At 40.6% G+C, this 23,434-nt stretch overlaps 2 protein-coding genes across 2 annotated transcripts; one reads left to right on the forward strand and one right to left on the reverse strand.

The window, feature by feature from the left end:
* Positions 1-2,215: 2,215 nt before the first annotated feature.
* Positions 2,216-10,860, reverse strand: LOC140543759 (gastric triacylglycerol lipase-like). Its single transcript, XM_072666975.1, has 9 exons — positions 10,759-10,860; positions 8,646-8,763; positions 6,627-6,825; positions 6,394-6,503; positions 4,996-5,132; positions 4,749-4,895; positions 4,291-4,362; positions 3,796-3,864; positions 2,216-3,416 (listed from the first exon to the last, which is right to left on the reverse strand). The coding sequence occupies exons 1-9, from the start codon at positions 10,858-10,860 to the stop codon at positions 3,183-3,185; spliced, it is 1,188 nt and encodes a 395-aa protein (XP_072523076.1). The 3' UTR covers positions 2,216-3,182.
* Positions 10,861-17,516: 6,656 nt separating this feature from the next.
* Positions 17,517-22,033, forward strand: ankrd22 (ankyrin repeat domain 22). The gene is made up of 6 exons (XM_072667951.1): positions 17,517-17,614; positions 20,367-20,558; positions 21,094-21,201; positions 21,367-21,444; positions 21,537-21,635; positions 22,022-22,033. The coding sequence occupies exons 1-6, from the start codon at positions 17,594-17,596 to the stop codon at positions 22,031-22,033; spliced, it is 510 nt and encodes a 169-aa protein (XP_072524052.1). The 5' UTR covers positions 17,517-17,593.
* The last annotated feature ends 1,401 nt before the right edge of the window (positions 22,034-23,434 follow it).

Consider the following 23,434-nt stretch of genomic DNA (forward strand, 5'->3'; position numbering starts at 1 on the left):
GGCGCGCGCGCTCATCGCTTTCGCACCCGTATTCCACCAAACCCCGCCCCCTGCGCTGCAATTGGCTGCGGGCTTCCTCGCACGGTCCGCCCTTCTGCGCTACGATTGGCTAACAGTTTGCAGTGAAGCTTTTATACAACAGTTAATATTAGGTTTAATTATTTAAATTTAATAAACATTTTACTCGATCGTCACTAAGTTTACGTTGGTCTGTTGTAGATATATGCCTTGTCAAAAAATAAATATATATTTTAAATATATCATCGGTGAAATGGTTTATGCTGATTTGTGCTGATTTGTGCTGGTTTTGGACTGGTTTAGCTGCTTATCCTATAGATATGCACATATATGGCTGACCTGGTGAGCGAAAACACAATAGGCTGGTTTTGCTGGTGACCTGTTATGCTGGTTGGTCTGTGCTGGGTTTTTTCTAGCAGGTTAGGTTAGGTCAGTGCTTTGCACATGACAGCGAATTATCAATGGATGTTTACCTGTAGAGGTTAAAGGTGTTAAATTAATTTCAATATGATCAGAAACATCAATAAAGACCCAGTTGTGCTAGAAATAATAGAATGACATAAAAAAAATGCGCTATAATAAAGAGCTAAAATCCAACACGTGTACTCTAAACACCTCAACACCGTAATTTTGTTAAAGAATTGGTGTAATGTAATGACGGTAAATTTACCTTACTGACTTACCAAAGATTAGAAAACAATAAATAAATAAATAAATAAATAAATATGACAGACTTCATAACCCCATATAGCCGATTTGCAATATTTCTATCGTTATTCGTTATATCCTTATTAAAATAATATTCTTCAATTTTATATGATTGTTTTCCGTGCAATCGGCTCGAACAGATGATTTTTTAACCACTGATGTTTGAAATATGTGTGTGATGCTGAACAGGAGTAAACTGAAGGTGCTCGCACCGCTGGAACGAACGAGCCAATCACAGCGCAGGGGGCGAAACCCCGCCAGCCAATCGTACCTCAAGGGAGGGTTTTTTTTCTGGCCACACCGTGGCTCCCGAGCTCCCACCGGCCAATCACATCGCAGGTGGTGGGTTTATTCTGAATACGGGTGGGATTAAAACAGTGTGTCAGGTTTGACAGGGAGCGATGGATGTAGGGGTGGAGAAAAACACCAGCGAGTCTACTGATGAAACTGCAGCTGCCGAGACCGTCCACCACAACGACGCTCTTCCAAACACTTAAAACAGGGGTTTCTTCTTTTTGCAAATTAATTTGAATAATTATAAATTTAATATTTAAATATTTAAAAAATGCCATAATAAGGATTACTACAGAGACTGTCTAGCTTCCTCTGAATGATGTGGATCATTACTTGTTTACGGACGATAAATATTCCATTAATAATAAAATATTTTTATGAATAAGAGCTACTGCTCCAAAACATTCGCTAGATGTCGCCAAAGATCCATAAAGCTACTGAGTTTATTTAAAGCATGGGTTCAATGAAAATATCTCAAACAATGCTGTGAGCTCATATTAAGCAATACTAGTATTAGTTTAATATGTTTTATATAATGAATAAATAAATAAATAAATAAAATGAAATAATGAATGAATAAATGAATGAATGCCACAACGACACGTTTAATTATATGGCACCTTTCATATACCCAAGGACCAAGTGCAACCATATATAATATAACTGCACAAATACACCGAGAAAAACATAGATATAAGATAAAGAAAAGAACTATGGGGTGTTAGATGAAGGAGGAGGAGTGGAGGTATTGGGGAAAGAGGAATTTTATGGGCTGGACTTCTAAAGAAGAAAAGGAGGTGAGCTAGAGAGAGATCTGCCCCCAAAAGTAGCCTTTTTATTGAATGGAGAAGACCTAGCTAGTGAGAAGGGGTGTAGGGGAGAAGCAAGTCAGAAATCTACATTCTCAAAAATAAAGGTATGTTTATAAAGGTCTATAGAAAAACCAAAGAACTACAAGAATCAACCCAGTCTGTGTGTGTGCATTTCCACATCTGTGTCAGCAATGGGTGGAAATTAAAGTAGCTGAATGTATTCATTAGATGGGATGTCCACAAACATTTGGACATAAAGTGTATGTGTGTTCACTTGCTGTGTGACTGTAAGAAGACGACCAAAAATGCATTGCACTTGAACCTGCTTTTAACAAATTCATCTAATACAAGGCATTTTTAAATGAACACACAAACTATTCTTTTATTTTCTGTACTTTTTTATTTTTTTCTGATAATAAATCTCAGAGAATTGCATGTGCAACTTCAGACTTCAGACGAGTTCTCATGATGATGAAGGACTCTGAATAAGAGCACTGCTTATGTCAGACAGTGCTGTATTTTCTGACAGGGTATCCTGTTGTGGTATTACTGACATGTCTATTCTACAACAAAAGTATTAGTCAACTTCCTTAAAAGTCAACATTCCTGTTTCACCAACAGGAACGTCTTCTTAGATCTTCTAAGATTCAGATAATTCACCATTTTTTAAATTATTATTATTGGGTATTATTTGTTCAGTTTTTCAGCACAAAAAATCTGACAGACTTTTTGTTAGGACTTTTCTTAGTCCAAACCATTCTTAAGAAAATAATGGTGAATGAGGCCCATATATATATATATATATATATATATATATATATATATATATATATATAAATGATATACATTATGCATTTATATCATATATTATATTATATTTATATTATATATTATATTAACAAACTGTACTCATTGGATCTTGTCAAAGAACCAAGTTCACATCTAGAAAGAATGACGAGATAAAATGCCAAGATATGCTAAAACGCAAAGTTAACAATGCATGTGAAAGAAAATCTTCGACAACTAGCTAGCTACCCGCTACAGCAGTGCTGCTCAATCCTGGCCTGGAGATCTACCACCCTGAAGAGTTCAGATCCAACACAGCTGACTCTAATGTTCAGTTGCTCCTGAAGGCCTTCATTATCTGGATCAGGTGTGTTAGACCCAGGGTGGAGCTAAACTCTGCTGGGTGGTAGATCTCCAGGACCAGGATTGAGCAGCGCTGCTCTACAGGATAGCTACATTCTATTGGAAGGTGATGTAAGAAGTAGCATAGACGTAGCATGCCATCTACTGGTGGTTACTCTACAGTCCATACCAAAATCCTCAAAGATCTCCAAAAGGAAATGATTACATTCGTTCTGTCATCATTTTGATCATTTCTTTGTACAGCTCCTTTGGGGCATCCAGGCCCCAGATGAAGTCCATGTGCCCCCAGTGCTCGATGCAGCGATGGTGCACCAGGTTCGGAATCTGCGGTAGAAGCCTCGCAACATCCTGGGGGTCTGCCAGTATGTCACGCCTTGCCGACCACAGAGCTGTGGGCACCTTCATGTCCTGCACGTTGTACTGAGGAGGGGTCAGCTGGCAGGAGAAAACGGAAGTTAGCTGTGTGCTTATTAGAACTCAAAATCACACATTGTGCCAACATCGTATAGGGGCTGACAGACTGGCATCATGCTTAGCTAACATAAGCCAACCCTTATCCATCATGTATGCAGACACCCTTTCTAACAAATGCATTCAGCTTCTTTAATTTGCACCTATTGCTGACACAGAGGTACTGCCAATAGAATAGGACTGTCTAGAGCAGATAAACATTAACCTATTGGCATCATGCTGCCGCCTAATGCCAGACGTGGGCGTGAGGGGTATAAGGCACCCCAGTATTGAGCTGTGGAGGAGTGGAAGAACTCCATCCAATACTTTTGGGATAAGTTTGATGAACAGCATTGTGCCATACCTGCTTATAGTGCACCAAATTTCCAGCTTTTCCAAAGTCGTATGCCATCAGTTTCCCACTTTTCAAAGCCTGCAAATAAAAGAATTCCCAGTGAGCACGGACACCTTAAACACATCCTTATGTGGTTTATAATGCTGTACTGCTGCATAGATAAAACAGTAGTAGCGTGGCATCCTGAATATTAGCCCTGTCTTCGTCTAAATGTTTCTCTGTGTGGTTTCACATCAAGTGCTGAGCATGATGAACTATTAGAGCTGCCTTGAAGTGCTCATACAATTTAGAAACTCAGGTAATGCTTTCTTTCACAACCTTTTTGTCAAATAAGTACTGGAGAAAATAGTAGCAAGAAACCAGACTGGACAGTGGTGGCTCAGTGTTCAGAGAGCTGGGTTACTGATGGGTTACACTGTGGCTTCAATACCCAGGCCCACTAAGGTACCACTACTAGGCCTTTTACATCTCTGCTTCGCGGGTGTGGAACTGAGCTGCGGGTACCTGAGACCAGTGCACCATGTTCCGCACAGATGTTCCAGCTGGATTGTGTGAGATGTACACAGGTACTCTCGTCTGGTGAGAGAAAGGTACAGACAGGAGATCAGAACAGGTAAAAAAATGCCACAGCCATGTGTTACTGAAGACATGGTTGGTGTGGCGCAACAAGATAACACCACTATCGGCCAGTAAGCTACCACACAATGTGGGAGACTGGGGTTCGATGCCTGGTCTGGGTGACTATGCTGCGCTACACCAATAAGAGTCCTTGGGCAAGACTCCGAACACTACGTTGGTCCACCTCTGTAATACGAGTAACCTTGTAAGTCGCTCTGGATAAGAGCGTCAGATAAATGCCATAAATGTAAATGTAAGACATACATTGTTTTGGATCAGGTGAACATAGATGGACATCAGCACTGTTCTTAGCCTGGACAAAGACAAGTACCAAGACAACATACCATGTTCAGGTTCTTCTTCTCGAAGCCGAAGATGCGAAAGAAGACGTTCTGACACAGCACATCGAATGGGTTCTTGATGCAGAATTTTGTAGCAAACATTTTGATGAGTCTACTTTGAGGAAAAAAGGCTTTTTTTCCAAAGAGACCCTGAAAATACAAGGAATATTTTTTGAGCCACAGAAGACAGAGATGAATGCAGGTGTGTTGGCCTTCAGTGTGCGCTACGTACTATGGTGCTCATTCTCACCCAAATCAACGTATCAGGGAGGACCCTCAGTTTGGCTATGGGACTGCTCGTGAAGGTTATTGTGGCCACAGGGGCCAGACCAAAAAACATCTTGATTTTGCTAGCCAGTTCTGGCATCGTGGAGAACGCCATGAAGGCTGCAAAACACAAAGAGATGAGGTCAGGCTTTAGGAATATGATATATTCTCAGTATGAGGCAGATATTAACTCATCAATTATTAAAGTCTAATCAGTGGTAAAGCATATTTAAATATTTAAATAACACTATTTTTATTAATCGCAAGTATTTTCTTGACAGCTATTGTAACCCTCTGGAGTCTAAGGAATTTTCTCGATTTATGCATATCTTAAAGGTACTTGTATTTTAGATAATACCAACATATTGTATATTACAATGTTCAGAACAGTCTCAGCTCTTATGACAATGAGACCCCACATAACCACATAGCACACTAAGTGAAGATATACTCCATCCCTAAACCTGAAAAACTGAATTTAGGTTTTGGAAATTCTTAATATTTCCTGTAAAAGCACACCTTTACTCATGTGGACGAATTGTCTCAGTGCTTGAAATGGGTTTACCAGAGCCTGAGCTTCACAAAGTAGTGGAATGTGTAAATGAAATACTTTAGAAACGGCGAGAGGCAGAAGAATAGTGTTCATTGGTCAATTTCACACATCATCACAACAAGACGGACACACAAATCCATAAATTACATATTACAAGTAATTACCAGCTATGCATGACAAGAGGCAGAGACGAGTCTTGCCCCGTCTCCTCATAACTCTGAATGTGAGTCATGTACGATCTGCCAATGAGATGCAATGGAGAGGGCGAGCTCTACAGATTCAGGGAATGTTTGAACCAACATTTCTGCACTGTATTGTCACAGTTAATATTAACGTTGCATTTGAGGAGCTGACACACTTGTAGACTCCAGAGTTTGACATATCTTGCATTTTTCTTGCAATTCTGAATTCAATATTAAAGCAGCATTATGCAAGAATGGGCATTTCTTGCTTCTGGGCTTGCTTACTTCCCTACAGTCAGGAAGTTAATGTGCATACTGTATTGAGCCATCAAGAAGGGACATGTATGCACACATTTCTGGACAAGCTGAGAGATACAGAATTGTCACTGAAAGTAAAAGAATCATGTTAACTGAGTAATAGTAATAGTACAGGATTTTACACAAATGTGACTCAGTGTGCCAAGTCTGGAGTAGCAACGATAGTGCCACTATTCTCTCTTTTTCAAGTCGGTGGAGCATTTCAATAATTTTGAAGCTGTTATTTTAAGGTGAAAATGCTACATAATGTTTCTTTAAGTCATAGTTTAAGCTTTACAGCATATAACATTATTCCCCACAGGTCACAGGTGAGATCTAGGTACTTTACCAATAGTGGTTCCCTGAGAATGCCCAACGTAGAAGATCTTCTCCTGTCCTGTGGTTCTGGTGATGAAGTTGATCACTGCTGGGAGGTCCTTCTTAGCCATTTCATCACGACTGCCACAAAGACACAACCCAGAGAGGGAACGTTTCTTAGAACCAGGTACACATTCAACATCGTTCAGTTGAGTCTAACCTTAAACGGACAAATAAACAAAATACAGTAGAATGCAATTTTACCTAAACCTCCAGTACTCCTTTTGGTCAGGTGAGAGGCTGACGTGGTTTTTTGACCAGGTGTTCCCTCGGCTGTTACCCAGCCACACGTCAAAGCCGGCGTCAGCCAGGAGATAGCCGAGACTGGCGTTGGGGAGGTTGGAAATCCAGTTACTCCCTGAAGCTATAAGACCATGCTGGAGGAACACCACAGGCCTGGGATCTGTCACAAACAGAAATCCCAATAATAATCAAGCTTAATCCACAGTGTTAATGCTGAAGCAGAACTTTATCTCAATGGACACAGGTTCAATCAGATGGTCTCAACACCACAAAGGTCATTATAATCTTACTTCTAGAATGTGACTCAATATTGAGATGTTCTTTTGTAGCTAGCACTGTGTGTGTGCATCTGTTCGAGCCTAGTAAAGCCTTATCGCTGATCTCTTTCAGAATAGACAATGTGAATGGGCTCTCCAGGGAGCACAGAAATAGACATAGAAAGGCCTGTGAGGAGATCCTTTTTCATGAGATGTAGGTGGAAGGCCTCGTAAAACCAGACTGTAGATTTGCCAGGGAGTCAGTTAACATAACACAGAACAATTCCCTAAGCTCTTAGAGAATTTACACTAAGACTACATTCGAAATAACTGGAAAGTATACAATTGGTCCTCTTGAGAAGAGTGAGTCAGGGGACATGCACATATTTGTGGAAAGCGATTACACAACACAGTATCCCCAAGACTTCCAACTCTCAGACCCATTAAACAGCAATACAGATGGCAGACATCTCATGTTAGGGTTAACTGCCAGGTACCATCCTAGGTTTTAACAGTTCAGATGTCTGATGTACAAGATAGCTAGAACCCATTTCTTATCAATAGGCTGCCAGTCCTACAAGAAAATGATAACATAAAGTATGAGCAGCACATGCTAGTCGACCTGTACTCGAGTCTTGCGGGGACAAGTGAGTCAGATCAGAACAAAAGCAGGTGTTATTAGCCAAAGTACAAAGGCACAGGCCGCCATCAGAACAGTACAATACTGAGTGTTCCAGTTTACACTGATGCTGTTTGCCCTGGTGCTGCTGATGGAATATGGTGCAGTCTGGATTATGGAGCTTCAGTACTTCCATAGATTACCGTCATTTGTGCTGGGAAATGCAGGGACATGAAAGCTTCCATTTAAGCCGAAAAGTTAGAAACAAGTCCCAAAAGAGTTTCTCACAGATATTGGGCTTCCATTCACTCAGTTGACATCTTCCACAGAATATATGGATACTTTTTTTGGCTACTGCAGAATCAAGAGGGAGTTCCTACCAACCACACCACACCAAACATAAAGCCACTAACACAAATTAGCTTTAATAATAACTGCAAAAATGAATATGTTTTTCTGAAGTGGAATTGATGTGTCTGAAAGGTTTAGCCATGATGGCGTATCATTCAATTCAAAAAGCAAAGCTAACAGTTTGCATGTGATGCTTTTTAATAAATACAGAACTGGAAATGCTGTGCTACTGGTAATAAGGGGGTTTTGCAATATAACAATGACAACTCAATAACACCCCAAACTGTCAAGATTACTATCGGGACTGACCTGTAATATAGGCCTAAAATCAAGTTAAGCGTGGGTTAAAAAGGGATTTAACAAAAGCTAAAGAAAACCTCCTCGGCACACAGAAGGATGACTGATGAAAAAAGGTTCCTTTTTTCGCTACTGTTTCAGCGTAGGGGGTAACTGTGGGAACGTAGTTGTGTTGCAACGTCTGTGTTGTGTGTAACATAATGTGTGAGTAAGAGAGAGAGAGTGTTTCTAAATCAGTTTGACAGATTCCTGTTTTTTATTGAGCTTATTTCCATATGTCTTGAACAAGCGTCAACTAGTTATGTTCAGAAGAGCACTGTAAGGAACTTCAGAACATGCAGGTTTGATTCTAGCAAACTAACGTTCTACAGACGCAGGCTTGAGCCCTATTCAGACTCATTCGGATTGATTTTTGGGGGAGGTGGAGAAATGACATTTTACTGCAGGACTACTCACCTTGCCAGGCCTTGTTCTTGATGCCGTGTGGGATTCTGTTGATGCTCAGGATGTAGCCGTCCTCAGTGACCACCTCAAATTCTTCTGCCGGATAACCCCAGTGTCTGATGATCTCACTCTGTTGCACACAGACACAGCAGTTCAAACAGAAGCAAAGTCCAGTGCAGAAGACGAGGGCTGCACGAAAACATATTTTTCATTTTTAATTACTTCAAGCATTACTTCACCAGACAATATGCCGTCACTGTCAGATCAAAAGGACAACTTTACAGTGGTGGTTCAGCGGTTAGAGCGCCGGGCTATCAATAACAGGGTTGTGGGTTCGATTCCCGTGCTCGGCAGGCTACCACTGTTTACCCTCTCTGCTCCCCGGGCGCTGGAGTTGGCTGCCCACCGCTCTGGGTGTGTGTGTACTCACTGCCCCTAGTTCACTAGTGTGTGTTCACTACCACAGATGTTTCTGTTTTCTTTGCAGCATTTCTGTTTCATTGATCTATTGATCTATATATATCTATCTATGATATTTGACACAACGTAAATAACATATACATTGAAAAACTGCAAAAATGCTGATTTTGGTGATCATGATGATGTGCTAATGACTAAAAAAATTTTTAAAAAGTGTAAAAAAGTGGACACACCGTACTGGAAACCTGTTGGCGTTCAACTTCATTCAACAAAAGTATGTTTTTCCATGGACTCAAACACCTTCACTGAAGTGAAAAGCTTCAAAACAGTAAAGTAGAGAACTAACTCTCTCTCTTTTTAACTTCTCCGAGCAAATGGCCACCCAGCCTGACCTGCTGGAAGACTGCTACCTGCCTAATGACCATGTTAAAACCTAAATGGACTCTTAACTATCTGCCACTTTTAATATCACCACTATTATCTATCTACACCATAATTAGTATATTATGATTATGATCAGAGCAGTTCAACAGTTTAGATGGTTTGGTAATTTTTATCAATAATGTTTAAATAGTTCTGATCAGAGGAGGAAGGGTCGGGTCCCCTTGTGAGTCTTGGTTCCTCCACCAGCTCTGAGGGAGTTTTTCCTTGCCCCTGTCGTCGTTGGCCTTTCACTGGGGGTCTTTGATCCTTTATGTCTTCTTACGCCACTTCTTTTTTGTCTCTGTCTTTTACTACTTACTAATTATGTAAAGCTGCATTGTGTCGACAACAGTTGTAAAAAGCTATACAAATAAATTTGACTTGACAAGTAACAAAATGACTACATTTCACTTTTCTGAACATGAACATTTCTTCTAAACACAATAAATAAACTGTTTTACATATTGCTGGTCGATTCTGATGTTTTTTAGACGATGGATATTTACATATGTTTCCAAAAACTGTACTGACTGCAACTTAACAATAAATCTACATCTGCAAATCGTCTAGCACAACCATGGGCGAGCTGCTACACACAGCTTCCAAAAGAAGTTTCATAGAAGCTGCACACTGTAAAGACAACGGTCAGTTAATGGTCTGGGAACATGCCAATGTGTGCGGTAGGTTTAATTGCTGGATTAACTGGAGGCTTGAGGCAACAAAGCTGCTCTTTCAGATGAGCTAATACTAGAGCTAAAGCTACCATTAAATTTAACTGCAATGACATTACACGCATGTTCTCTGATTCTTTACTAATGATTATTAATTATTTATTTAAACCTTATATTAATCATGTTAACTTACACACTAATTTTTTACACTATGATCTGCACCTATAGCTAACATTTCAGTCTTGATGTTGGGGACTGTTTGAATTTTCTGGATGTAATTTAGAACATTGTTGTTCTGTCACATTTGAAAATTCAAAAGGATATTGTACATTGCACATTGTACTGTATTGTAACTAGTGTGGTAGTATGTGGCTAGTGTGCATAGGGCTGAAAAGTTCAACATTATCACATATAAAGACATTATAAACTATAAAATAAAATATATAAAATATATTTAACATGGTCTGTTTCACTGTAAAGTACTGATGCTGAATGCTCCACCCCGGCAAATCAAGGCCAATACTGTAATACTTGACAGACACATATTTATGAGGTACATTTAGCTACCAGCCATGTACAACTATATGAAAACGAGCTCCTAATATACTTACAATATTCATATGAACTTCAGGGTCCAGCCTTTTTTTCCTGAACAGCCAGCCTTGGGCCAGGCCAGGCACAATCAGACCCAAAGATAACAGCAGCCACATCATCCCCTGTAAATCGTTTAAAAATGGCATTGCTTTACTTTTCAAGTGATGTAGGACTGTAGCCACCTGGATAAATGCCGTTGCCTCATTGGCAATGCCATGTATTAAAAAAGACTAATAATCTCTACATTTGGAAATCCAGTAGAATTCTTAACTGGATAATGTTGTCGCCCAAAAGAGGGCATGCCTAATAGATGAGATGTTATGCATAATTTAAGTTATTTAAACATTTATGGCACAATTTACTTAAAACAGAATCTTTAATGGCAATCATTTGTAGAATGTTTACCCAAAGTAATGCATCAGCAGTGATGCACTACAGTAGCCGAATGAGCAATGTGTCAATATACATTAATATGTAATAATAAATAATATATAATAATAATTAATAAAATACAGCATTGAAAATGTTCCACACGTATCATGTTCTAACCATGAAACTACAGATCAATGAAAATGCAGTATCAAAACAAGCATTTTCTTTGGTTCTGATCATTCAGGCATGGGTTAATGTTCTGGAATGACATAAATTGTGTCAGTTTCATGGCCAAACAAATACATAAATAAATAAAATTAATGAATAGACAATTGTCATTACTAGCAGTACAACCAAGCAATATTGGGAGCTATGCTAATCACAACAAACAGCCCCACAACAATAACACTGCATGCTCTTTGAGTATCCAGCTAGACCACATGTGTAAAATAGTTCAATCAACCAATGAACAGCACAGCACCCACCTTCAGCTGAGGTACAGCTCTTCACTGTAGACTGGAGGTGATAAAGACAGGAGGGGTAATAAATATGCGATGTGGTCACATTACTTAGGATTATTTTTTACAGATGTGTCATGATGATGAAGTAATAATGATGCTGAGCATGTGATGAAAATGCGCCCACTGAATTAGAGTTGCGACACATCAAAGCTAAAACTTTTCTTTTTTATACCGTGAAAGCAACAAGATGATTTCATCCGTTAGGAAAACTGCTGAACAAGTCAACCAGAAATAGTTCTGTAAGTCATGAGGATGCCAAGATTAAAAAAGTTCACCTTCTAGTTGATTTTTATGCTGCACCATTGTAAAGGCAATAAGCCCTGTTCTCCATCGGTACCACAATAAATAATGCATACATTTATAATGTATATTTGCTTGTACTGATACAGTGGCGTAGCAGGTGTGTTGCACAGCTAGCTCCAGGAGCCTGGGGTCCATTTTCCTATAACCTCCCAAAAACATGCTGGCAGATGGATTAGCTATATGGCAGATATGTTGCCCTGCGATGGACTGGGTGTATTCCTTCCCTGCACCCAGTTTTTCCAGATGAACCGTGAACCTGGCCAGATCTGTCTACCTAACTATCTAAATTACACAATTATTCACACCCTTTGCTAAGACGATCAACACTGAGCTCAAGTGCATCCTGAGCCCCATGGCTGCTGATCAAATGGGGAAGAAGGGCTTTAGAGGTGACCAAGAACCCAAAGCTTCCTGGAGGAAACCAAGCACAGCCTGGCTAATTCTATGCCTACAGCGAAACATGGTGGTGGCAGCATCATGGTGCAGGGATGTCTTTCTGCAGCAGAAACAGGAGGGCTTAGGACCTCGAATTAGGGACCCAAAACACACCTTCCAAACTACACATGAGTGGATTTGGCATGGGTCTCTGAATGTCCATAATCCCAGACTTGAACCTGATTGTAATTACTGCCAAGAAGTTTTACCAAAGCATTGAGGAAACGCAATGTCTGAATCTTTTAAAATGGGTTTGATGCTTACTCTAGTCTCTATATGTGAGGAGGTTGGTGTGTTCACTCCATATCTTTGTGGGTTTCCTCTCTGTGCTCTGGTTTCCTTCAACCTCTTAAACACATTTAAACCACACGGTAGACGCTTAGGCTTTGCTAAACTGCCCCTAATGTGATTCAACGGTGGGTGTGTGGTACTTTGTGAAAGATGGGCCCCAAGTCCATAGAATATTTTTGAATGATGCCCAGATTCCAGGTAGGCTCCAGACCCACCACAAGGTGGATGAGAAGATGGACGGATGAAAGGACAAACTATTGCATATTTATAATTGCAATTGTTGCAAATTAATATGAAAAAATCTTTTTGAAGATTAAAAAGTAGCTCAATAAGTCTGAACATGTTCTGAATGCACTTACCAAAGTAGGTCAAAAGTCACACAACTGCAGAGGAAATATTTAGCAGTTCTTCTTAATTCTGGAGTGGGCTGAGGAGTGAGGAAGTTCAGGTGATGTCATGGTCAACATAACCACCAGATTTAAATAGCATGGAGAACCTGGGGGGGGTGGTGCACTATGAAATGGAGAAGAAAAAACAAGGAATAGGAAGTCTGCAGTGTGTGGGAAGCAATTCATTTAGATCATTTTAAGAAAACATGACAAATATGACTAAGCAGTGTGAAGCAATCATCAAGGTCAGAAGTAGATGTTTTTGAAGGTTACATTTACATGGAGCCCTAAGGACATTTCCTTTTTAACAGGTGCTACATGTCAGCGTATTCCTCCCTGCTCCCCTGAGAAAATGACCTGCTGTTTTTCACCCAACTAAGTGATGAGAATTTTAGTCCTGTCTAGAGAATCTGCTTTGTTGTATTTTGTCTCCTAGCACAAGTATTCCCATCAAACACTGGTCCTGGTTTCCTGGCCTCTTTACACTGGTAGAGCATTGGGTGGACTCGCCTTCCAACGAGTATCACACTAAACTCAGTCTCTACCATTAATGATGATCGTAACACTAAAAAGCTTTGGGGAAACCAGGGCCTTCTGCATACTTTGACGTATGCAGCCGTCTAATATACAGATGGGCAATTCTGGTTTTGGAGCAGATGATTCCTGCACAGGTTTGGGCTTTTCCTGCTCAAGCACTCAAGCATTCAATTCACCTGGAAACCAGCTAACTGTGCTGGTCTCTGGCCCCTGTTACCCACCCCTGGTCTAACAGGTGGGGTGCATCCAATCAGGTGGAGTTCTTGGAAATGATAAGGAGGCTCAGCAGCCCGTGTGGTGATCACAGGGATCCCTCCAAATTATGCATATAGGGGAAAAAATATAAATATATGGCTGATTGTCATTTTGCAGGTTGCATTTTGACCAAACACTTTTAATAGCCATCAAAAAGCTTCTGGCAGAATTCTGCTTGGATATTTGACAACTCTTCTCTCTGGCAGAATCGATAGACTTCAGTTACATTTCCTACTTTCCAGGTACAGACCTGACTTTTAAGCACAGTCCACATAATTTCCATAGGGCTAAGGTCAGGACTTTGGGAAGGTCATTTCAAATGTGTAGTGTTTTATGCACTGCAAACCCGCTTTATGCATTTCATCATCACCTTTAAGGTGTTTAAGGTCTTTGTCTGGCTAGAACACACAACTGTGTCTAGGTATCTACTGCATAGTTGATGGTTCGAGGTTATGCTGAAGAATTCTGAGCTAGTCCTACATCTTCACTCTTCCATCCACTTTCTAAAATGTACCAGTTCCGAAACACCCCCAGAGCATGTTGCTACCTCCACTGTGTTTAGCAGGTGGTATCTGATCATAACACATCTCTCTAGAGGGCTGTGAACTTTATGTCAAGCTTGAAGGTGTCAATCCTTCCTGCTTGATTGTAGACCCTGACATCGCTGTTCCAGCAGGGTAACAGTTCAGGTCTTCTTCCAGACCATGGCAAAGAGGCTGCACCTCCCAATAACTTACTTCTGTATATGCAGCAACTAATGTTTACACTGCTGAGCCTGGAATCTGACGTTCATTTAGAAATGGCTCCAAAGGACGTCCCCGACTTGTGTAATTCACTGAGGAGTTTCCCATTGTACTGTGTATTGGTCAATCCAATTGCTGCTGTTGAACAAACTCTTTAGTGGGCACAAAGAAACTACCAGGTGTAGCCAATCATGATCACGAACAAGAGGCCTTGGCAAGTTACAACATTCAGCTCCACTGAATTAACTCCACCCACCCACCCTCACACACATACACACTGGGTGTGGGTCTGAAACGGAAGGTGGCTGCCTCAATGCCTTGCTGTCCATGCTGTCTCATAAGTCAGTACCTCAGAGGGCAGTGTTGTGATGAAGGTACCATTAACTGAATCAGCTTTGAGACACACTTTGAGGGCAGCAGGACATCACATACTTTCAGGATACCAACAATTAACAACCTTAACTGGCAATTCCTCGTCAGTAATAAAACAGATTGCAGAGGATCATTGGATACATAAGACAGCGAAGGATACGTCTGATCACTGATGACAACTCGGCAAGATGAAGGTGGTACCTTAGCAGGCTGCATTTTAGACAAACGCTTGATTAAGACATGACTCTGAACCTTCCTGCCTACTAAACCTGCTTCAGTAGGCAGCAGTTTTACGTTTCAGACACAGCCATTGCCAAGCCCCCCCAGCCACAACAAAACACCCAACCACAATGGACACTTATGTGTCCCCAGTGTCCTGAAAACCAAAATATGGTCACCCTAGCTTACAAAATCTGGAATTTGATTCATTAACAGCTTTGTGATTTGGATGATCCAGTGATATTGTTGTTGTCAGGTCTCACTTTGTTCGTCAATTTCTCCAGTTTGTGTTGTGGGTTGTTTGACAGCTATACTCCATTCAGGTGAAAAATGTACATACGCCAAAACAAACGTATGAGGGTTTCTTTACCACAGGGTGTCACAGTGACAGACATTTATATAGAGAAATTCAGCCTAGACTTGGAGATACTAAAATGGTCGACTCTGAAGTCACCACTGATAGGATCCTTGTGCTAGGTCCAAAATCATACACTACCACACAATTTAGTTTAGAACATATATATTTTTAAGAACCATCCACAAAATACATGTATTGCCACGCTAGCCGTCCAGCAGGACCAGCATAGGGTACGTTTACATCTGAAAAAACAGGTTTTCCACCACCTGGTGGACTTTTCAGCAGAGATAAGATGAATACTAAAACACAATATACAAAAAAAGTAATATATGTGTATATTAAAATTTTTTTATATATGTGTATATTAAAAAATGTAATATATGTAATAATGGCCCACCCACACCTTGCACCTACCAAATAGCAACTTTGCAGGAGAAGGAAAACAACTTTTGAACTAGGTGTAAAAACAATGTAAAAACTTTTTTAAATATTAAATTGAGAACTTATCTGTTAATCTGTTTCTGTTCTATTCATCATTAAACTACACACTGTAAAGAACAACAGCCAGCTTCAAATTATGCAAATGAAAAATAATAAACGTTAAACGCTTTTTGCTCTATTCAGAAAAACAGCGCCATCTGGTGGATTAACAGAAACGTGATTTTTGCTACTTCATTAACATGGAGTTCCACAGCACATAAAAAAAAATATTCATATCTAAAATATCAATACTGGTCTGCGTCTATTGATGCTCATTTAACACTTTAAATATTGCTATACTGTCCACCTGTATGTAAACAACATTTATTTTAATTATCAGGACCTGGTGAATTTAATATATATATATAATTTATTTATTTGAATTATTAATCATCAGCTGTGAAATAGAGGAGATGTGTCTGCTTATAGAAGCTTTTGAGAAATATCTAATGAGGCCTAATGCTGCCCCATGTAGGCCGTAAAGTCTTAATATACCTATTTATACCTATAATATACACCTATTTTATAAATTAGGGCTTAATAAATGTAATTTATTATATTTCTATTAGGTTCTAACAACTCATTCTGAAATAGAGGAAATAGGTCTGCCTACAGAAGCATTTGAGAAATATGTAATGAGGCCTAATCGTGTATCCTATAGGCTGTAAAGACCTAGCCTACCTCTTGTCTCTAAGCCAAACTACACCAGGGTACAAACACCACTTCTTTTTAATCAGGCCCTAAACACTCATACTGAAATAGAGGAGATGTGTCTGCCTACAGAAGCTTTTGAGAACTATCTAATGAGGACTAATATTTTATTAGGGCCTAATAAATTAAATTAAATTTTTTTTTTTATTCATGAGGCCCTAAACACTCATACTGAAATAGAGGAGATGTGTCTGCCTACAGACGCTTTTGAGAAATATCTAATGAGGCCTAATCTTTTATTAGGGCCTAATAAATTCAATTAATTAATTATTTTTTTTATTCATAAGGCCCTAAACACTCATACTGAAATAGAGGAGATGTGTCTGCCTACAGACGCTTTTGAGAACTATCTAATGAGGACTAATCTTTTATTAGGGCCTAATAAATTAAATTTTTTTTTTTTTTTTTTTCATGAGGCCCTAAACACTCATACTGAAATAGAGGAGATGTGTCTGCCTACAGAAACACCTGAGGAACATCCCGTAAGAGCCTGGAAGTTCCAGCATTGGGCTTCACTGATATCTCATGTGATTAAAATATGTCTGCTATGTTAATCAGTGTAGTAAGAGGTTTCCGGGCTTGGTCCTGCCTGTGTCATCAGGAGCTGTGGCGACAGTAAGCGCCTGCTCAGGCTTTCTGAAGGCTGTCTGGTTGCGACAGTGGTGGAGCTCAATCACTCAGCCGTTATCTGCAACACACCTGACGTAGAGGTGGAGCTCAGTGGGAGCAGCGCGTGTCCGGTTAGGAGGGACCCCTGAGGATCGTCAGACACGCTTGTGTGGAGGTTAGGGTCCGCAGGCTGAGCAGGAGGAGCAGGAGGAGGACGCTGATGTGTTTCCTGTAGGTTTCTCTGTGTGTTCGGCGCCATGGGGATCCTGTACTCTGAGGTTGGTAGTTCAACGTTGCGACACTTTCCTCTGTTAGAGCTACACAGATTACATGCTCTAATCCAGGTCGTTACGCACAGGGGTTCTTCAGCTGGTCGGTCAGGAGCTGTGTGTTTGATGGGTTGCCAAACTAGTGTTTCCTGCCTCACATTCAACGAGGCTTTGTTTGACCACGTTTCCTAATTCTAGTCCTAATTCTAACCCTGGTCTTGGTCCTGGTCCTAGTCTTGGTCATAGTGATAAACCATAGTGGAGCACTGCATTGGGCTTTAGCAAGGAGAGCTTTAGAGAGTGGGAGCAGGGATGTGGAGGACAGGTGGAGGACAGGTGTAGGACAGGTGGAGGATTGAGACGAGTTTAACTGGTTGTATTTTGGTAGTTTTGAGTAACAGCCCTCCAGATACTACACTTGTGCTTTTGGCCCCATATTCATATCTGTATTATCACTGGTGAGCCCACTAAAGCGCAATGTGTCCAAACTTTTGAGAGTATCTGTAAATTCTGCTGTTTCTATTGCTGTATAATTCAGTTTTAAGGTGTAAACTAAAGGAGTGCTTTCATATTAGATGCCCCCCCCCCCTTTACCGTCATTCTTATTATTGTGTTTTGTTCTTCTTAAAAATCATCTTAAGAATTTTTTGATTTTCTTCTAAATGATAACTTTTCATGTATGAAACTTGTAAGAACAGCTGGGGCTGGATTCACATAGCTTTTAAGATAAATACTAAGCATGTCTTATTTATTTCCTTAGGTTTTTTTTTAGGCCAGTTGTAACAATCCTTTATGCATAACAATGCAAATTATATATATATATATATTATATGAATTTCCCTAAGATTGGCACTTTCAGAACAATCTACATTTTAATCCAGCATTAATTTTAGCACTTCAGCTCTTTAAACTGATCATGGTAGAGGCTTACCTGTTGAACTCTTACAGTCTAAGACCAGTGTACGTTTTTCAGAAAGCTTCACTTAAGCTTCATCTTAAAAGTCCAGAATGTCCAGCTGTTTGAGTCTATAGGTTTCTCCTAGACTTGCTCCTGGTCTCTTTGACCATCATTCTCTTGATCTTGTACCTTTAGCTATTTCAAGCATATCTGACCAGTTCTGATTACTTAACAGTGGTGGTTCTGGGAATGAGGGGCCACAACGTATTCAACACCTATTCATTTAACATCAGAACTCCAAAGTATATATTTTACCTCATGACACCCTATGTGTGTCTCAAAAACTACAAATAAAATAAAAAAAATAAAAAAATAAATACATTACAATACATTTGACATAAAGCTACAGTAATACTACGTCTCAGTGTCAATCCTTAAGAAATGCTTAGGCAATTAAACTACAATGGTTTTAGAAACGGTTTTAGAAAACATGTAAACCTAGGAGCTACATTTTCCTGCTCAGTGCTCTCCTGCCTGCTCGTTGCAGACAGCTACATGAGATGGGTAAATGTGTTTTGTGCTTTTCAGGTAGTTCAGGTAAGCTTGGTACCTGTTATTTACCAGGTTTGGTATCAAGAAAACCCAAGGCTCTGGGCGGAAACACAAAGTGGACTAGTGTGGCGCAAGTCCTCCACCATCAAAAGTGCGTACAGTGGAGCACTTGAACTGGACCATTAGAGCAGTGGAAGGTGGTCACCTTGCCCTGTGAGTGCTGTTTCACACCATGCGAGGAAATGGCTACACGTGAGAACACCTGGGGAAGTGATTGGACCAGTATGCACTGTGGGTGTAAGAGAATCTGATGGAGGACAATTGAAGTTTGAAACTGGGTAATGTCAATTTAATGTATACCCCCTACCTACACATCAATTCAGTGCATGCACACTTCTTCAAGGCAAAGATATACTCTAAGAGCAGGCGCCTATTTCATCAGATAAATGCGTCCTGTCACACTGCACACTCTGCGGGAATGATTTCAGGAACATGACCAGGAAATCATATGGCTAATCATGCCTGTCCAGGACCGCTTCAAAGCCCTGGTCCTTCTCTAGATGAGAATGAAGGTTCTTCAGCTTGCTCAAATCCCCAACAGCAGCTCAGTGAAGGCCATGATGGGAAAGCTGCTCTTGATGAGCAAGGAGGCACCCTGATTATGGAGAAAGATGTGGAGTTACCTTCAAATATCAGTGTGACGAAAAAGTCCTTAGTGGATGCTCCCCTTCCCTGCTCTGTATTATCCTGTTGCTTCGTGAATCCCAGCAGCCCTAGGCGTTCGAAGAAGATGAGGACTAGCTGGTGTTCAGGACAGTGGTCAGATCCCACATATAAGATCAGTGCCGTCAGTGGAACATATGGTCATGCACCCGTTATTCACTCCTGACTCCCGTCCATGGCGGAGACACATGAGACTGGTGTCCCAAAGGCCATTGAACGTCAAACGTGTAACCAGGACTTGCTGTGTGATCCTCCTTCGACAATGCTGATTCAGCAGTGCACCCAAGACATTGGCCTGGCCTCCTCAGTGTGATCAGGATCTGTGACTTTGTGCCAGGTACCATAGGGCACCTTCAGAGGTCTTGTAAGATCCATGCCTCAACAGGTTGAAGCTGTTACGGAGGCATACGGAAAACCAACAGCATATTAGGCCGTAATGTTCATAATGTTTTGGCTCACTGGTGTACATTTTTGGTCTTCACATTTCTAGGATTTCCCCCTTAGAATCACAGTGGTAGTAGGATATTACCCTTTTGCCTACAAGCAACTTTCACAAGTCCTTTTTTCTTTGTCCTTTTGTTTCCACAGCCCATTTGTCATGCGGCGTACAACAACGACCTCCATCAAGTTTATCAGCTGCTCAAGGCCAATGGCTCGAGTTTGAATGTTCAAGATGAAGTATTTGGAGACACACCAATCATAGCTGCCTGTAGAGGTGGAGGTCTCAGGGTGGCCACGTACCTTTTGAATGAAAATGCTGATGTATCTATAAAAAACAAGGTAGCGGAAAGAAAATCTGATGTAAAATCATTGTGCGCTCTCATATTTTAGTCTGTGTGGGTAGTTGGTTAGCATGTCATCGCTGTCATGCAAAAACCTTGTATCTTAATTTTTTTTAACCAGTTTTCACTTTCTGACCTCATGTGAATCTGGGTTGTACGTAAGGGGCTGATTTGCAAAAAGAAGAGTACCATTATGTGTAAAGGGGCAATCAAATAAATAAATAAATAAATACTGTCATATCGTGACTGTTTTGGACTCAATCTGGCATTCGTCACCTATATAATTTGCCCAGATTTCAGGATAAATGGACCAATAGAAATGCTCACATCTTTTTACATTGACTTCAATAGAAAGTTATGTTTTTTTTTTTTTTTTAAAGATACAAGGTTGACAGTTGCAATATTTTAGAGATTGTCAGTTTAAGTTATGCAAAATTATATGACCTAGGTCACAACCATGTGTGTGTGTTTGTGTGTGTGTGTGTGTGTGTGTGTGTTGTCTAACAGTATGATTGCTTTTGTTTTGTCTTTAGAAACAAAGGACTTGCTTGCACTACGTTGCCAAAAAGAGGTTCTCCTTCTTGGATTACCTCATGATTGTCATTCTCATGCCCGTCCTGTTGATTGGATACCTGATAATGGTACAGTATGGCTTTACTAATACTTACAGTAGGACCCTCACAATCCTTCTCCAGAAAAAACTGGAAAGCAATATCTGCTGATAGCTCGGACATGGCCTGCACCTGCCTTGCCTGCATCCAAACTGAAAGGACATTGCAAGATAACCGGTTTTACCGTTTCAACAGATAGAGAAGCAGAAGAAGCACGTCACTCTGATGGAGCAGATCTTAAGCAGCGGGGTAGAGATTGATGCCATAGATTACGTAAGTACTGTACAACCCGTTTTTTGTTTCTAAGGACCCAGCCCCCAACCTAGTGCTAGTGATAGACATGTTTGTTTTTCTTCTTTCAACAGAAAGGAAACACTGCACTTCATTACGCCTGCCAATGTAAAAGCCACCAAATCATTGCTCTGTTATTGAAGAATAATGCAGATACCTCGATCAGAAACAAAGTAAGTTCCTGATGTTCACTGCTGAACAGTGTTTGAGTCGCTTCACTGAATAAAATCTGGGGAATGAATGGAATGTAGTTTGTCACTAAAAAAAAAAAAAAAAAAAAAAAAAAAAAAAAAGGACCCAGTCCACACCTGGTCAGTTCATGTGACTAGTACATTTAGATTGTATCCTGATAAGGATTATTTTAAGCACATGTGTTTTCTGACTAACCAGAGATACATTTCACTCATTGCTGAGTGGGAGGAAATATGCAGATTTGCTCGTTGCTCTGCAGACATTACTGGTGTTTGGGTTGTACTGGGAGGGGTTTTGGTGGGTGAATGCATCTTGAAGAGATGGATGCGTTTACACTATTTTAACATGTGGCTCAAATGCGTCTCAGACCACCTCCTGAAGTGATTAGAGGGGTCATTTGTGTATGTGTTCACACTTGCTTTTTTATGTGACTTGGGCCTTATCCAGATATAGTCCTGATACTCAAGAAGTCATGAAGTGACCAGGTGTAAACAAGGTCATGTTTTTTTTTTTACTCTAAATGGTAATTAGATACCCTGGTAAAATAGTGATTTGAGGCCACTGGGTGAAGCAGCCTTTCATTGGGATGTCCTCAGATGAAAGGCTGAGTGCTAGCTAGAGTGTTTGTTAGCTGATTTAAGAGAATTGACAGTAAGTGCTTTCCTCCAAGGACATTCAGCTGTCCAGTGATGTTGGGTAGTGGCAGTTTGAAAAGGAGCAGCCTTCATCTGACCCCAAAGAGCTGGTATACTATATGGTATAATACTGGTGATGGAGTGAAGTGTAAAAACTAGTAGGTGGGAACTGAGAATCTCATCGGCTAGTGAGGATGCAGGTCTAATTTTCTAAGCATAGTCTTGCTAGGTTGTGAGTGTGGAGTCCACCCTACTGTTTACAGACCACGCCTTTAAATGAAACAGTAGGGTGGACTCCAAACTCAGGACTTGGCCCTTCACCCTTTCTGCTCCCCGGGCGCTAGAGTTGGCTGGCCACGCTCTGGGTATGTGTGTGTGTGCGCGTGTGTTCACTACAACAGATGGGTAAAATGTGGAGGACACCTTTCGCTGTACATAGTACAGTGACCAATACGTGCACCTTTACCTTTCCCTATAAATGTTTTTCGCATGGAGTCCGGGTCGGATTTCTTGTGCTCTGCATATATAGCTGGATCACCCTGTTGGTGTGGTGAAGGATGGAAGAAGGGGAGGAGATGGGGTAGAGGTCGGCGCAAAGTTTGTTAGACTGAGAATCAAACTGAGAATCGGGGGGGGGGGTTATGTAAAGGGCTTGAGGGCCAGCAGTAGGAGTTTGGAGCGTGGTCCTTTTCCCAAAATTCAGTTATGTCATAACTCCACATTAGCCCAAATGCAACTGCAGTTGATAAAATGGACATTCAAACTCTGCTTATGCTCATGTTTTGCTTTCTTTCAGGATGGTGAGTCTCCATTGGATATTGCAGAGAGACTGAATTTCAGTAAGGTCATTGTGATGTTGAGGAAATCAAAATAAAAGCTTTGTTTATTTTAAAGCTCTTTCTGGTGTGGCACCAGTGTCCAGTCAGTATGGTATGATCCAACTTGCTGAACAGCAATGCTAAAAGCTTGGACTGTAAGTCAGGAAGTAAAGGAAGGTTGAGCAAGGTCTCTGCGTTTGAGCAATGTGATTATTGGTTTTTCTGTGTTATGAATTAAGTCTTTTACTTTACTTTTAAAAGCTGTTTGTGTTAGAAGGTAGACTATCTGCCAAAACGATTATTTTTTTCAAGCTGTTTGCTATGTAT

The sequence above is a fragment of the Salminus brasiliensis genome, chromosome 22, assembly GCF_030463535.1.
Source record: "Salminus brasiliensis chromosome 22, fSalBra1.hap2, whole genome shotgun sequence".
Lineage (NCBI taxonomy): Eukaryota > Metazoa > Chordata > Actinopteri > Characiformes > Bryconidae > Salminus > Salminus brasiliensis.